Source organism: Entelurus aequoreus, linkage group LG11 (genome assembly GCF_033978785.1).
Source record: "Entelurus aequoreus isolate RoL-2023_Sb linkage group LG11, RoL_Eaeq_v1.1, whole genome shotgun sequence".
Lineage (NCBI taxonomy): Eukaryota > Metazoa > Chordata > Actinopteri > Syngnathiformes > Syngnathidae > Entelurus > Entelurus aequoreus.
The window spans coordinates 11,116,721-11,133,114 of NC_084741.1; the positions used below are offsets into that span (position 1 = coordinate 11,116,721).

Genomic DNA, 16,394 nt, shown 5'->3' on the forward strand with positions numbered 1-16,394 from the left:
GGCCAATTCATTTTGAATGGGAAAAATGTCCTGAAAACCTGGAATTCTGGGTAAATCTGGGAATTTTGGGGAATTTGTCAAGGGAAAGCCTGCGATTCCCGAATAGGCTGAACAGTTTGAAGTTGGAACGCTTTGAATCAGATGAAAAATGTGGGAGTTGTGGAACTTTGAAGAATGTCCCCAAAATGTGGGAATTTCGGGAAATGTGGGAATTTTTTCTGAAAATGGTAAAAAAAAAACTCGGTGGAGAAATGTTGAAGTAGTAACATATTGAATTGAGAAGTGGTATTACAGAATTCCTGGAATTTCGGGAAAAAAATTGAATTTTTCCAGGTCAAAAAACTTGTTTTTTTGTCCTAATTAAGAGGAATGTTTTGACGGGGGAACAGTTAAAATGCGTTGACAAATGTGGAAGGAGTAGTCGCCAGAAAAAAGGGTGGGAATAGGGAATTTCCAGGATGGTGGAATGTGTTGAAGGTGGAATGCTTTGAATAGGTTGAAAAATGTGGAAATGGTGCAAGTTTGAAAAGTGGCCAATTCATTTTGAATGGGAAAAATGTCCTGAAAACCTGGAATTCTGGGTAAATCTGGGAATTTTGGGGAATTTGTCAAGGGAAAGCCTGCGATTCCCGAATAGGCTGAACAGTTTGAAGTTGGAACGCTTTGAATCAGATGAAAAATGTGGGAGTTGTGGAACTTTGAAGAATGTCCCCAAAATGTGGGAATTTCGGGAAATGCGGGAATTTTTTCTGAAAATGGTAAAAAAAAAAACTCGGTGGAGAAATGTTGAAGAAGTAACATATTGAATTGAGAAGTGGTATTACAGAATTCCTGGAATTTCGGGAAAAAAATTGAATTTTTCCAGGTCAAAAAACTTGTTTTTTTGTCCTAATTAAGAGGAATGTTTTGACGGGGGAACAGTTAAAATGCGTTGACAAATGTGGAAGGAGTAGTTGCCAGAAAAAAGGGTGGGAATAGGGCTTTGGAAAACCAGGAATTATGAAAAATCCCGGAATTTTTTTTTTAACTTGAAAAAAAGTAGTTAGAATTTCCAGGATGGTGGAATGTGTTGAAGGTGGAATGCTTTGAATAGGTTGAAAAATGTGGAAATGGTGCAAGTTTGAAAAGTGGCCAATTCATTTTGAATGGGAAAAATGTCCCGGGAAAACCTGGAATTCTGAGAAATCTGGGAATTTTGGGGAATTTGTCAAGGGAAGACCCGTGATTCCCAAATAGGCTGAACAGTTTGAAGTTGGAACGCTTTGAATCAGATAAAAAATGTGGGAGTTATGGAACTTTGAAGAATGTCCCCAAAATGTGGGAATTTCGGGAAATGCCGGAATTTTTTTGAAAATGGTAAAAAAAAAACTCGGAGAAATGTTGAAGTAGTAACATGTTGAATTGAAAAGTGGTATTACAGAATTCCTGGAATTTCTGGAAAAAAATTTAATTTTTCCAGGTCAAAAAACAAGGTTTTTTTGTCCTAATTAAGATGAATGTTTTGACGGGGGAACAGTTAAAATGTGTTGACAAATGTGGGAGGAGTAGTCGCCAGAAAAAAGGGTGGGAATAGGGCTTTGGAAAACCAGGAATTCTGAAAAATCCCGGAATTTTTTTTTGAACTTGAAAAAAAGTAGTTAGAATTTCCAGGATGGTGGAATGTGTTGAAGGTGGAATGCTTTGAATAGGTTGAAAAATGTGGAAATGGTGCAAGTTTGAAAAGTGGCCAATTCATTTTGAATGGGAAAAATGTCCCGAAAATCTGGGAATTTTTGGGAATTTGTCAAGGGAAAGCCTGCGATTCCCGAATAGGCAGAACAGTTTGAAGTTGGAACGCTTTGAATCAGAGGAAAAATGTGGGAGTTGTGGAATTTTGAAGAATGTCGCATAGCTTGCTGCAGTCATACACATTTTTCAACTCTGCTCTACTTTATATCCAATCAATCTATCCATTATAGTCGTTTACTAATCAATTCTATAATCGTCCATGTCCAAATTGCCATGTATTTAAAATGGTATTATTTCCACCACCTCTAGTAGTATCTGTCACATTCATAATAACATGTCATATTTATATATTTTGATCATTTTAAATATAACTTGATGAGAGACAACAAAGACTACTTTGGGACAAATGATGATCCAGAAACTGATATTTTTGAGACTGAACATAAAGAGGATGAGATACACGTTTTAGAAGCTGTGTGCTAAACCGATGCAGCTTTAGTCAAACACTAAGCATCATGTAGCAGCATTGCTAAGTGCTAAACAACAATATAATAAAACAATCACTTAATGTACAATGTCTGCTCTCAGTGGGATGTTTATATCTTCCCGTTTACGTGAACAGTTCGTCATAATCCTCAAAAAAGGTGCTGCAAACGTTGTCTTTTCGCCATCCCCAGGCGTTGTTCGGTAACCAGCTCTTCCGAGATATTTCATCCGATTGCTTTCAAACTTTCCGCAGACCTATGAGACGTACGGAGGATGCGACATTTCCAAGCGTGCAGGTTTTCATTACAAGACGATGGCAAAGCACGGCGACATCCTTCTCTGTAGAGCGTTGAAAAAGTCACAACTTTACCGTAGAGCAGGGGACTCCAATCCAAACGCAACTTGTTAGCCTGTAAAAAAAAAATACATATAAATCTTAAATTTTGCAGTAAAAATTCTGGTGACTGCCAGTTCTTCTCCTTAAAATCTATGGCCATTTGTTTATTTATTTTACTATTTGTTACTGTAAATTGAAAAACAGTACCACTGTTATTTTTTACAGGAAAATGTTGTTGACTGAGCTGCTGTTTTTTTTTTGTTTTGTTTTTGTTTCATTTTTACAGAAATATCTATGGCTGTTTTTGTTCTTTGTTACTATAAAGCAAATGTTTATTTACATACCTTAATTGTTTGCAAATGAAGCAATGTAGTATCTGTTAGTCTCCAAAATAACATGTTTTTTTCCCCCGTTTGGTGAAAGATTACCATATTTTCCAGACTACAAAAATGTAGTGGGTGCGGCTTATATACCGCTGTATATTAGCCACACCCACTACATTTTACAGGAAAATATTTTTCCCCCATATATTAGCCGACTATAAGCTGCAGTTATATACGTTGTGAATTGAGTTATTTACACAGAAATGTTTATTTTACATACCTTAATTGTTTGCAAATGAAGCAATGTAGTATCTGTTAGTCTCCAATATAACATGTTTTTTTTCCCCATTTGGTGGAAGATTACCAAATTTTCTGGACTACAAAGCACACCAGTATATAAGCCGCGCCCACTAAATTTTACAAGAAAAAAATGTTTTCCCATATATTAGCCGACTCTAAGCCACAGTTATATACGTTGTGAAATGAGTTATTTACACAGAAATGTTTATTTACATACCTTAATTGTTTGCAAATAAAGCAATGTAGTATCTGTTAGTCTACAAAATAACTTGTTTCCCCCCCACCCCCATTTGGTGGCAGATTACCATATTTTCCAGCCACACCCACTAAATTTTACAAGAAAACATTTTTTTCCCATATATTAGCCGACTATAAGCCGCAGTTATATACGTTGTGAATTGAGTTGTTTACACAGAAATGTTTATTTACATACATTAATTGTTTGCAAATGAAGCAATGTAGTATCTGTTAGTCTCCAAAATAACAGGTTTTTTTCCCCATTTGGTGGAAGATTACCATATTTTACAGACTACAAAGCACACCGGTATATAAGCCGCGCCCACTAAATTTTACAAGAAAAAAATGTTTTCCCATATATTAGCCGATTATAAGCCGCAGTTACATACGTTGTGAATTGAGTTGTTTACACAGAAATGTTTATTTACATACATTAATTGTTTGCAAATGAAGCAATGTAGTATCTGTTAGTCTCCAAAATAACATGTTTTTACCCCCATTTGGTGGAAGATTACCATATTTTCCGGACTACAAAGCTCACATAAGCCACACCCACTAAATTTTACAAGAACATTTTTTTTACCCCATATATTAGCCGACTATAAGCCACAGTTATATACGTTGTGAATTGAGTTATTTACACAGAAATGTTTATTTACATACCTTAATTGTTTGCAAATGAAGCAATGTAGTATCTGTTAGTCTCCAAAATAACATGTTTTTTCCCCCATTTGGTGGAAGATTACCATATTTTCCGGACTACAAAGCACACATTAGCCGCAACCACTACATTTTACAAAAAAAAATGTTTCCCCCATATTTTAGCCGACTATAAGTCGCAGTTATATAGGTTGTGAAATTAGTTATTTACACATAAATGTTTATTTACATACCTTAATTGTTTGCAAATGAAGCAATGTAGTATCTGTTAGTCTACAAAATTACTTTCCCCCCCCCCCATTTGGTGGAAGATTACCATATTTTCCAGCCACACCCACTAAATTTTACAAGAAAACATTTTTTTCCCATATATTAGCCGACTATAAGCCGCAGTTATATACGTTGTGAATTGAGTTGTTTACACAGAAATGTTTATTTACATACATTAATTGTTTGCAAATGAAGCAATGTAGTATCTGTTAGTCTCCAAAATAACATGTTTTTTCCCCCATTTGGTGGAAGATTACCATATTTTCCGGACTACAAAGCTCACATAAGCCACACCCACTAAATTTTACAAGAACATTTTTTTTACCCCATATATTAGCCGACTATAAGCCACAGTTATATACGTTGTGAATTGAGTTATTTACACAGAAATGTTTATTTACATACCTTAATTGTTTGCAAATGGAGCAATGTAGTATCTGTTAGTCTCCAAAATAACATGTTTTTTCCCCATTTGGTGGAAGATTACCATATTTTCCGGACTACAAAGCACACATAAGCCGCACCCACAAAATTTTACAAAAAAAAATGTTTCCCCCATATATTAGCCGACTATAAGTCGCAGTTATATAGGTTGTGAAATGAGTTATTTACACATTAATGTTTATTTACATACCTTAATTGTTTGCAAATGAAGCAATGTAGTATCTGTTAGTCTCCAAAATAACATGTTTTTTTCCCCCATTTGGTGGAAGATTACCATATTTTCCAGACTACAAAGCACACATTAGCCGCAACCACTACATTTTACAAAAAAAAATGTTTCCCCCATATATTAGCCGACTATAAGTCGCAGTTATATACGTTGTGAAATGAGTTATTTACACATAAATGTTTATTTACATACCTTAATTGTTTGCAAATGAAGCAATGTAGTATCTGTTAGTCTACAAAATAACTTGTTTCCCCCCGCCCCCCATTTGGTGGAAGATTACCATATTTTCCAGCCACACCCACTAAATTTTTCAAGAAAACATTTTTTTCCCATATATTAGCCGACTATAAGCCGCAGTTATATACGTTGTGAATTGAGTTGTTTACACAGAAATGTTTATTTACATACCTTAATTGTTTGCAAATGAAGCAATGTAGTATCTGTTAGTCTCCAAAATAAAATGTTTTTTTCCCCATTTGGTGGAAGATTACCATATTTTACAGACTACAAAGCACACCGGTATATAAGCCGCGCCCACTAAATTTTACAAGAAAAAAATGTTTTCCCATATATTAGCCGATTATAAGCCGCAGTTATATAGGTTGTTAAATTAGTTATTTACACAGAAATGTTTATTTACATACCTTAATTGTTTGCAAATGAAGCAATGTAGTATCTGTTAGTCTGCAAAATAACATGTTTTCCCCATTTGGTGGAAGATTACCATATTTTCCGGACTACAAAACTCACATAAGCCACACCCACTAAATTTTACAAGAACATTTTTTTTACCCCATATATTAGCCGACTATAAGCCACAGTTATATACGTTGTGAAATGAGTTATTTACACAGAAATGTTTATTTACATACCTTAATTGTTTGCAAATGAAGCAATGTAGTATCTGTTAGACTACAAAATGACATGTTTTTTTTCCCGATTTGGTGGAAGTACCTCTGTTATTTTTTTACTGTCTCTGCGATGCATTACTGTGAGAGGAAAAATGGTGCCACTGATGATTTTTCGGTAAATTTTTGGCCTCTGAGCTGCCAGCTTTTTACAGTAAAATCTACGGAACGCCTCCCTAGGGAGGTGTTTAGGGCACGTCCGACCGGTAGGAGGCCACGGGGAAGACCCAGGACACGTTGGGAAGACTATGTCTCCCGGCTGGCCTGGGAACTCCTCGGGATCCCCCGGGAAGAGCTGGACGAAGTGGCTGGGGAGAGGGAAGTCCCTGCTTAGGCTGCTGCCCCCGTGACCCGACCTCGGATAAGTGGAAGAAGATGGATGGATGGATGGATCTACAGCAGGGGTCACCAACATGGTGCCCGCATTTTATTTATTTACTAGCAAGCTGGTCTCGCTTTGCCCGACATTTTTAATTCTAAGAGAGACAAAACTCAAATAGAATTTGAAAATCCAAGAAAATATTTTAAAGACTTGGTCTTCACTTGTTTAAATAAATTCATTAATTGTTTTACTTTGCTTCTTATAACTTTCAGAAAGACAATTTTAGAGAAAAAATACAACCTTAAAAATGATTTTAGGATTTTTAAACACATATACCTTTTTACCTTTTAAATTCCTTCCTCTTCTTTCCTGACAATTTAAATCAATGTTCAAGTAAATGTATTTTTTTAATTGTAAAGAATAATAAATAAATTGTAATTTAATTCTTCATTTTAGCTTCTGTTTTTTCGACGAACATTTGTGAAATATTTCTTCAAACTTATTATGATTAAAATTCAAAAAAATTATTCTGGCAAATCTAGAAAATCTGTTGAATCAAATTTAAATCTTATTTCAAAGTCTTTTGAGTTTATTTTAAAATTTTTGTTCTGGAAAATCTAGAAGAAATAATGATTTGTCTTTGTTAGAAATATAGCTTGGTCCAATTTGTTATATATTCTAACAAAGTGTAGATTGGATTTTAACCTATTTAAAACATGTCATCAAAATTCTAAAATTAATCTTAATCAGGAAAAATCACTAATGATGTTCCATTAATTATTTTTTAAAGTTTTTGTCTTCTTTTTTTCGGTTGAATTTAGAATTTTCAAGATTCGAAATTGGAGATAAACTATGTTTCAAAATTTAATTGTCATTTTTTTCGTGTTTTCTCCTCTTTTAAACCGTTCAATTAAGTGTAAATATCATTAATTATTAATAATAACAGAGTTAAAGGTAAATTGAGCAAATTGGCTATTTCTGGCAATTTATTGAAGTGTGTATCAAAATGGTAGCCCTTCGCATTAATCAGTACCCAAGAAGTAGCTCTTGGTTTCAAAAAGGTTGGTGACCCCTGATCTACAGAGTATTTAATTTTTTTTGAGCGGGTAGCCTCGCGGACGTGCCATCGACGATTGTGCAGCTTGAAAGAGGTCAGTATGAATGTGCATTACATTTGGTAGCCACCCTAAGGCGGGCCAAACGGAATGACACGTCGTGCCGAAATTGGCCCGTGGGCCCCACTTTGGGTAAAGGCGCTGCAAAAAGGTGTTAGCGCCTATAATAACGATATTTGGTTGTTTGGATGTATTTTTAGAGTACTCGCATTGTTAGCCTCCTCTTACTTTCCGTATTTTGCGATTTAGAATGTGTTCTTGTCTCACATGAGGCTTGTAGGCCGCACCCACAATAATGAAGCCCCTGTGCTCCTCACAGACCTACTCCGGCCTCTTCTGCGTGGTGGTGAACCCTTACAAGAACCTGCCCATCTACACCGAGTCCATCGTGGAGATGTACCGAGGGAAAAAGCGCCACGAGATGCCGCCGCACATTTACGCCATATCGGAGGCGGCGTACCGCAGCATGCTTCAAGGTACTTCACGCTGATATCTGTGACCTTTCACCCCTGCTATCGGCCCGGGCCGGACCGGAATGTGACCTTTGGCCACGCCGTAAGAGCGAAACCTGGGCGTGGTATGGCCTGTTATCAAAAGCTGAGGTGAATCAGTGGAGATTGCCCTGAAAGGCTGGCCGGTAAATATTCAGTCACCGCGGCCATTTTGCCCTCCACAAAGTGAAAGAAGAGCACCTAAAAGCGCTGGAAGGGTGATTGCGCAACACCTGCGCCCCAGGGTGCCCTCCTGAGATAACAGGACGGGGCACATCGGATTCTGGGTCGTTACGTATCAGCCGCCGCCGCCCTCGGGGGTTGTGCTGTGGGCGTGTCGCTGTGGTGACAGGAACCAGTAAGACCAGTATGAATTCTTCCACCATGAACACGCCAGCAGGGTTTTTTTTTCTTTCCGAAAAAGCAGTTGCAAGAAACTTGGCTATAAAAAAAAAAATTATTATTATTTTTTTTTTAAATGGTCGACCGTAAAAATGGTATAGACCTGGATCACACCGCTAAATGTGGGCGTGTGGCGGGAGATCTACTGAGCACGGTGCAGGCCACTAGATTTAGGATTTCCTAATAGTAGGGATGTCCGATAAGGCCGAAAAATGCGTTAAAATGTAATATCGGAAATTATCGGTATCGTTTTTTTTTTATTATCTGTATCGGGGTTTTTTTTGGGTTTTTTTAAATTTTTATTAAATCAACATAAAAAACACAAGATACACTTACAATTAGTGCACCAACCCAAAAAACCTCCCTCCCCCCATTTATTTCTGTTATCAATATTCCGGTTCCTACATTATATATCAATATATATCAATACAGTCTGCAAGGGATACAGTCCGTAAGCACACATGATTGTGCGTGCTGCTGGTCCACTAATAGTACTAACCTTTAACAGTTAATTTTACTCATTTTCATTAATTACTAGTTTCTATGTAACTGTTTTTATATTGTTTTACTTTATTTTTTATTCAAGAAAATGTTTTTAATTTAGTTATCTTATTTTATTATTTTTTTTAAGAAGTACCTTATCTTCACCATACATGGTTGTCCAAATTAGGCATAATAATGTGTTAATTCCAGGACTGCATATATCGGTTGATATCGGTATCGGTTGATATCGGTATCGGTAATTAAAGAGTTGGACAATATCGGAATATCGGATATCAGCAAAAAGCCATTATCGGACATCCCTACCTAATAGCATCTGTCATTGTGCGTTACAGACTGACTGATGTGTCTTTATCGCTCATGCCTGGTTCACACCAACGGCGCTTGCCGCGCTTTAAAGCGGCGAGCAAAGCGCCGTCATTTTTGTCAATTTTTCCACGAACATCCCGATCTCTGAAGTAATGTTATGCTTTGATGCACTCCGATACAAATTAGTTGCCGCTTTGTTACCGTTCCTCACGCTTTGATCCCGCTTTGATACGCTTTAAATCACGCTTTGATACGTTTTATTACGCTTTATTGAACTTTGTTACGCTTTGGTGCGATCCTGACGCTTTAAATCAGGCTCTGACACGATTATCAAGCTCTGTTGTGCATTGTTGCAACAAAAATAAGAAAAAAATGTGAAAAACTCAGTATACTGTTTTCCACACATTTTTTATATTCATTTATTTTTTCAATTTCTCTTTTTTTCCCCGTTATATTATGTTTTATATCTTCATTTCTTTTATTTTTGTCATCTTAATAAATATCTATCTTTCATTTCTTATGCTAGTTGAAAATAATAAAAGGCAATTATTCACACATTTTTTTATATTCATTTATTTTTTCAATTTCTCTTTTTTTCCCCGTTATATTATGTTTTATATCTTCATTTCTTTTATTTTTGTCATCTTAATAAATATCTATCTTTCATTTCTTATGCTAGTTGAAAATAATAAAAGGCAATTATCCACACATGTTTTATATTCATTTATTTTTTCAATTTCTCTTTTTTTACGTTATATTATGTTTTATATCTTCATTTCTTTTATTTTTGTCATCTTAATAAATATATATCTTTCATTTCTTATGCTAGTTGAAAATAATAAAAGGCAGTTATCCACACATTTTTTAAATTCATTTATTTTTTCAATTTGTCTTTTTTTTCCGTTACATTATGTTTTATATCTTCATTTCTTTTATTTTTGTCATCTTAATAAATATCTATCTTTCATTTCTTATGCTAGTTGAAAATAATAAAAGGCAATTATTCACACATTTTTTATATTCATTTATTTTTTAAATTTCTCTTTTTTTTCCGTTATATTATGTTTTATATCTTCATTTCTTTTATTTTTGTCGTCTTAATAAATATATATATTTCATTTCTTATGCTAGTTGAAAATAATAAAAGGCAATTATCCACACATTTTTTATATTCATTTATTTTTTCAATTTCTCTTTTTTTCCCGTTATATTATGTTTTATATCTTCATTTCTTTTATTTTTGTCATCTTAATAAATATCTATCTTTCATTTCTTATGCTAGTTGAAAATAATAAAAGGCAATTATTCACACGTTTTTTATATTCATTTATTTTTTCAATTTCTCTTTTTTTTCCCGTTATATTATGTTTTATATCTTCATTCCTTTTATTTTTGTCATCTTGATAAATATCTTTCATTTCTTATGCTAGTTGAAAATAATAAAAGGCATTTTTTTTAATAAAACGTAACATATTCTCTTTATTATTAACATTTTCATACAGAAAAATGATAGACAGTAATGACAAACTGCAACATCAAACAGCAGAAGTACAGAAACAATGATCATCGTATAAAAAAGGCAACGATGCAAAAGAGAATGGATTTGTAATCCTGTGTTGGTTTTACATAAAAGTTTCAATGTCACTAGTCAATATCACAGTCACTTCCTATTTGTAGTTGTAGACTGGGGTCCGCTTTCCTACGCTTTTAGTCAAGTTTTGCTGAGCTTTGTCACGCTTTTTCACGCTTTCATACGCTCTCTGCGCTTTATTCCATTTCTTGACAGAGCGCAGAGTTTTTTTAAACCGTTTTTTAAAAAATTTTGGCGAACTTGCCGCATGTCCCGCTTCTCTACAAGCTTTCCCACGATCCATTACGACCCTCACGCTTTAATCAGGCTTTGTTACGCTTTAACGCCGCTTTACATGCCGCTTTACATGCCGCTTTACATGCCGCTTTACATGCCGCTTTACATGCCGCTTTAAAGCGCCGTCAAAGCGCCGTTGGTGTGAACCTAGCATAATATAGCCTATTTTTCGGACTATAGAGCGCACCACGTATAAAAGCCAACCCACTAAATCTGGGGTGTCCAAAGTGCGGCCCGGGGGCCATTTGCAACCCGCAGGTCATTTTTTAATGGCCCCACGGCACATTCTAAAAATACGATTAAAAAAAATCAAAACATAAAAAGTGGTATAAAAGAGGTGAAATGTAACAAGAAAATGTTACAATGTTGACACAAAGCTGCCATGCAGGCTGTTTCTTTCTTAAAAAAAAAAAAAAAGAATCAAAATCAATGTTATTATGAATTATTGACTTATTCAAGGCTCCATTTACATCACATTGAATATTCCACTTTGAGATAGTTTTTTGGGAAAATGTTGCATATATTGTGTTTGCCATTTAAAAAAAAAAAGTAATTTAAAAAAAAAAAAATTTTGAGGGGCCTAAAACAAACAAACAAAAAAACATAAACAACAATAAAACTTATAATTGACGGATAGATCTGAACTTGATCTTGAGACAATTGTGTTAAAAGTTAAAAAAAATGTATGATTTATTTTTTTTAAACTTTACTGAGCAGGACCTTTTTGGATCCCCAATCATTTTAGTGGGACTTTTTTTTTTCAGTGTCATTGCTCAAAAAATAATAATGAATTAAAATCAATGTTTTTATGAGTTATTTACCTTTTTAAGGTGCCAATTATTATATAATCCAAAATATTCCACTTCAATTTTTTATTGGGTGAAAATTAGGGATGTCCGATAATGGCTTTTTGCCAATATCCGATATTCCGATATTGTCCAACTCTTTAATTACCGATACCGATATCAACCGATACCGATACTGATGTATACAGTTGTGGAATTAACACATTATTATGCCTAATTTGGACAACCAGGTATGGTGAAGATAAGGTCCTTTTTTTTTAAATTAATAAAATAAAATCAGATAAATAAATTTAAAACATTTTCTTGAATAAAAAAGAAAGTAAAACAATATAAAAACAGTTACATAGAAACTAGTAATTAATGAAAATGTGTAAAATTAACTGTTAAAGGTTAGTATTATTAGTGGACCAGCAGCACGCACAATCATGTGTGCTTATGGACTGTATCCCTTGCAGACTGTATTGATATATATTGATATATAATGTAGGAACCAGAATATTAATAACAGAAAGAAACAACCCTTTTGTGTGAATGAGTGTGAATGGGGGAGGGAGGTTTTTTGGGTTGGTGCACTAATTGTAAGTGTATCTTGTGTTTTTTATGTGGATTTAATAATAAAAAAAATAAAAATAAAAAAGATACCGATAATAAAAAAAAACGATACCGATAATTTCCGATATTACATTTTAACGCATTTATCGGCCGATAATATCGGCAGACCGATATTATCGGACATCTCTAGTGAAAATATTGCTTATGTTTTTTTCCATAAGAAAACAGGATTTTCTTTGACAAAAAGGGCTTATAACTTAAAATTTTAACAAGTTTATATTGACAGATAGACCTAATGTTGATCTAGAGATTTAAACCTTGAATAATAATACAAATAATAATACTGAATAATGACATATTTTTTTGACCAAAACCCTTTGGTCAAGCCTAAGTGGAGGCATCAATGTATATTTTTTTAAACATATATTTTATTGGTTTTTAAAATAAAAAATATCAAAATGGCCCCCGCTTGCTTTGATTTTTCAGTGTGGCCCTCAGTGGAAAAAGTTTGGACACCCCTGCACTAAATGTAGGATTTCCCCATACATTAGCCGCCCCCGACTATAAACCGCAGATATATACGTTGTGAAATGAGTTATTTACACCAAAATGTTTATTGACATACTACATTGTTTCATTTGGAAACAATTAAGGTATCTGTTAGTCTACAAAATAACATGTTTCCCCCCCCCCCATTTGGTGGAAGATTACCGTATTTTCCAGACTACAAAGTGCACCGGTATATAAGCCGCCCCACTAAATGTATGATTTTTACATGAATTAGTCGCAGATATACAGTATATGTTGTTTACATAGAAATGTTTATTTACATACCTTAATTGTTTCTAAATGAAGCAATGTAGTATCTGTTAGTCTACAAAATAACATGCCCCCCCCCCCATTTGGTGGAAGATTACCGTATTTTCCAGACTACAAAGTGCACCGGTATATAAGCCGCCCCACTAAATGTATGATTTTTACATGAATTAGCCACACCTGACTATAAGTCGCAGATATACAGTATGTTGTTTACAAAGAAATGTTTATTTACATACCTTAATTGTTTCTAAATGAAGCAATGTAGTATCTGTTAGTCTACAAAATAACACCATTTGGTGGAAGATTACCATATTTTCCAGACTACAAAGTGCACCATTATGCTGCCCCTACTAAATTTGACAAGAAAAAAGTTTTCCATATATTAGCCGCACCGGACTATAAGTCGCAGATATATACGTTGTGAAATGAGTTATTTACACAGAAATATTCTGTAAATGTTTATTTACATACCTTAATTGTTTCCTGTGACAGGGCAGTAAAACGGCTGATCAAACAAAACGTCAGTCATGGTCACGGACCGACTAGCTGCGCAAGCTAGCTCTCCAATCAGCTAAACAGACTCAATAACTCCACGGTGACGTTTTGGTGAATTCACTGAGGAATTTGTGAAAGTGAAACAATACAAAAAAAGAATGCCATTGTACGTTAATAACACAGACCTTCGTAAACGTGTTAGCATGTTAGCTAAATCTAACGACGTTAGATTGCATTCAAATATGCACGGCATAGATATCACACACGGGACAGTGTAGTATTTAAGAAATAGTTTTAGTTATATTGTAAAACTTACAAACATTGCTGGGAGTGATGAATGAAGAATCCACACGAGTAGACACGCTATGGACGGCTGAATGAGCAAACGGCAACTGTACTTCCAGTAGGTTTTTGACAGAAAAGAAAAAAAATGTCGAAACAGAAGGGCAATGCAGCCAATGCAGCATTTGCGGTGAGTAAACTCGTCCAAAAGATGGCGCCATAACCCACCTATTTAGTGTGTATTTTTTTTAAACTATTTACTTTGTAGCCGGCCGTCAACGAAGAAACATCCAGAAATGATCCGCACCGTTTTATAAGCTGCGGGGTTCAAAGCCTAGGGAAAAAGTAGCAGTTTATAGTCCGGATTTTACGTATTAATAATACCACTAACTAATAATAATGAATAATACTACTAATTGGTAGTATTAGTTTAGTTTTTTTTTAATTAACAATACTACTAATGATACTAGGTTTTTGAGCTAATAAATGATGGATATTCAAGTAAAACATTGAAGAAATCCTTTTTTTCTGATGATGAAATTGCATTTAGTGTGAAAATATTGTGTTCTTTATTTAGGTTCATTTATGCGAGAGGGTAATTAGCTGTTGTTAATCACCATTAATCCAAATTCAAAACTGTGATTCATGTAATTAAACATACTGTAATAATCCTATTTTCTTTTTACCGTATTTCTGCGTGGCCTTTTTTGCATTTTCACTGCAACCACATCATTTCCTCCTCGTGGGGTACGTAAAGTCTATCCCGCTGTTACTTAACCATAGGGCCGCCAAAAAATGTGTCTCTCAGTGTATGGTGGGACTGGGTTGTAATGCACTTTCCCACCACGTGGGGCAGTAATGACCACGTCAAACAAACAGAAGTCTGGAGCTGAAGTCATCAAGAAGTGTCTTTAAGCGCAAAAGTGAGGACTCAAGTGGTGAAGCTGGAGTGTCACACTTCAATTTTATTGACACTTGAGCTACGAACTTTCAATATGAATTTAGTTGCACAACATCATTGTATTTTTCACTCACCAGGTGTGATGTCACTCACCAGGTGTGTTTTGTTTTGTCCCCCGCAGACCGAGAGGATCAATCCATCCTCTGCACGTGAGTAACTTCTCCTCACTACCCAACTTGTTTTGCCCTAGGGCAGGGGTCGGCAACCCGCGGCTCCGGAGCCGCATGCGGCTCTTTGACCAATCTGACCCTCCCGGTTTTCCCAGTACAACACAACAAATACCCAGAATCCCATGCAGCCCTAACTCTTCCGGTCTACATTATACACCCCCGCTACCACCAAACCGCCCCACACATCAACCCCCCCCCCCCTCCGTGCGTCGGTTGAGCGGAAGAGTTAGGGCTGCATGGGATTCTGGGTATTTGTTGTGTTGTGTTTATGTTGTGTTACAGTGCAGATGTTCTCCAGAAATGTGTTTGTCATTCTTTTTTGGTGTGGGTTCAAAGTGTGGCGCTTATTTGTAACGTAACAGTGTTAAAGTTGTTTTTGTACGACTACCGTCAGTGTAAGCTGTGTGGCTGTTGAACAAGTATGCCTTGGCTGGCACTTACATGTGCAAGCAAAAGCTGCATTCTACATGTGGCCAAGCAGGTACGCTGTTTGGGCAGGCTGTAGAGGGCGCTAAAAGCAGTGCCATCACGCCCTGATATTCGGGAGTCTCCCGGAAGAAATGAGAGGGTTGGCAAGAAAGACGCTATCAAGCGCCATTCAATTAAAAGTCGCGGGCCGCACTAACATTAAATTTCCATATTGAGATGCATGCCGGTGCGTGTGTCGGAGACCCCTGGTTAACATAGCGCAAAGCAATTTATGCGGTGTTTTTCATTTTAAATTTTCAAAATTTTTTTGTGGCTCCCATTGTTTTCTTTAATTTGTAAAACTTTCCAAAATGGCTCTTTGAGTGGTAAAGGTTGCCGACCCCTGCCCTAGGGCAACTTTCCCCTGCATGTTCATATGTCTTACATAAGGATTGTGAATGATAGGCGACAAATAAACCTTTGTTTATAAACTGCAACATGTACAAACAGCTGAGAAACAATAATCAAAATAAGTATGGTGCCAGTATGCTGGTTTTTTTTCAATAAAATACTGGAAAGGATATAAATGTAGTTTGTCTCTTTTATCCGATTATTAATCGAAGTAATAATCGACAGATTAATCAATTATCAAATTAATTGTTAGTTGCAGCCCTAATATATATATATATATACATATATATATACATACATACACATACATATATACGGTATATATATATATATATACACACATATATATATATATATATATATATATGTATATGTATATATATATATATATACGGTATATATATATATACGGTATATATATATATGTATATTAGGGCTGCAACTAACGATTAATTTGATAATCGATTAATCTCTCGATTATTACTTCGATTAATCGATTAATAATCGGATAAAAGAGACAAACTACATTTCTATCCTTTCCAGTATTTTATTGAAAAAAAC

At 35.3% G+C, this 16,394-nt stretch overlaps 1 protein-coding gene across 6 annotated transcripts in view; it reads left to right on the forward strand.

The window, feature by feature from the left end:
- myh14 (myosin, heavy chain 14, non-muscle) overlaps nt 1-16,394 on the forward strand; it is a 195,503-nt gene that overhangs the window by 38,701 nt on the left and 140,408 nt on the right. For all 6 annotated transcript variants that reach the window (XM_062062443.1, XM_062062442.1, XM_062062444.1 and 3 more), the window contains exons 4-5: nt 7,679-7,835; nt 14,966-14,993. In XM_062062443.1, coding sequence (XP_061918427.1) covers nt 7,679-7,835; nt 14,966-14,993 — 185 coding nt within the window. The remainder of the gene's footprint in view (nt 1-7,678; nt 7,836-14,965; nt 14,994-16,394) is intronic.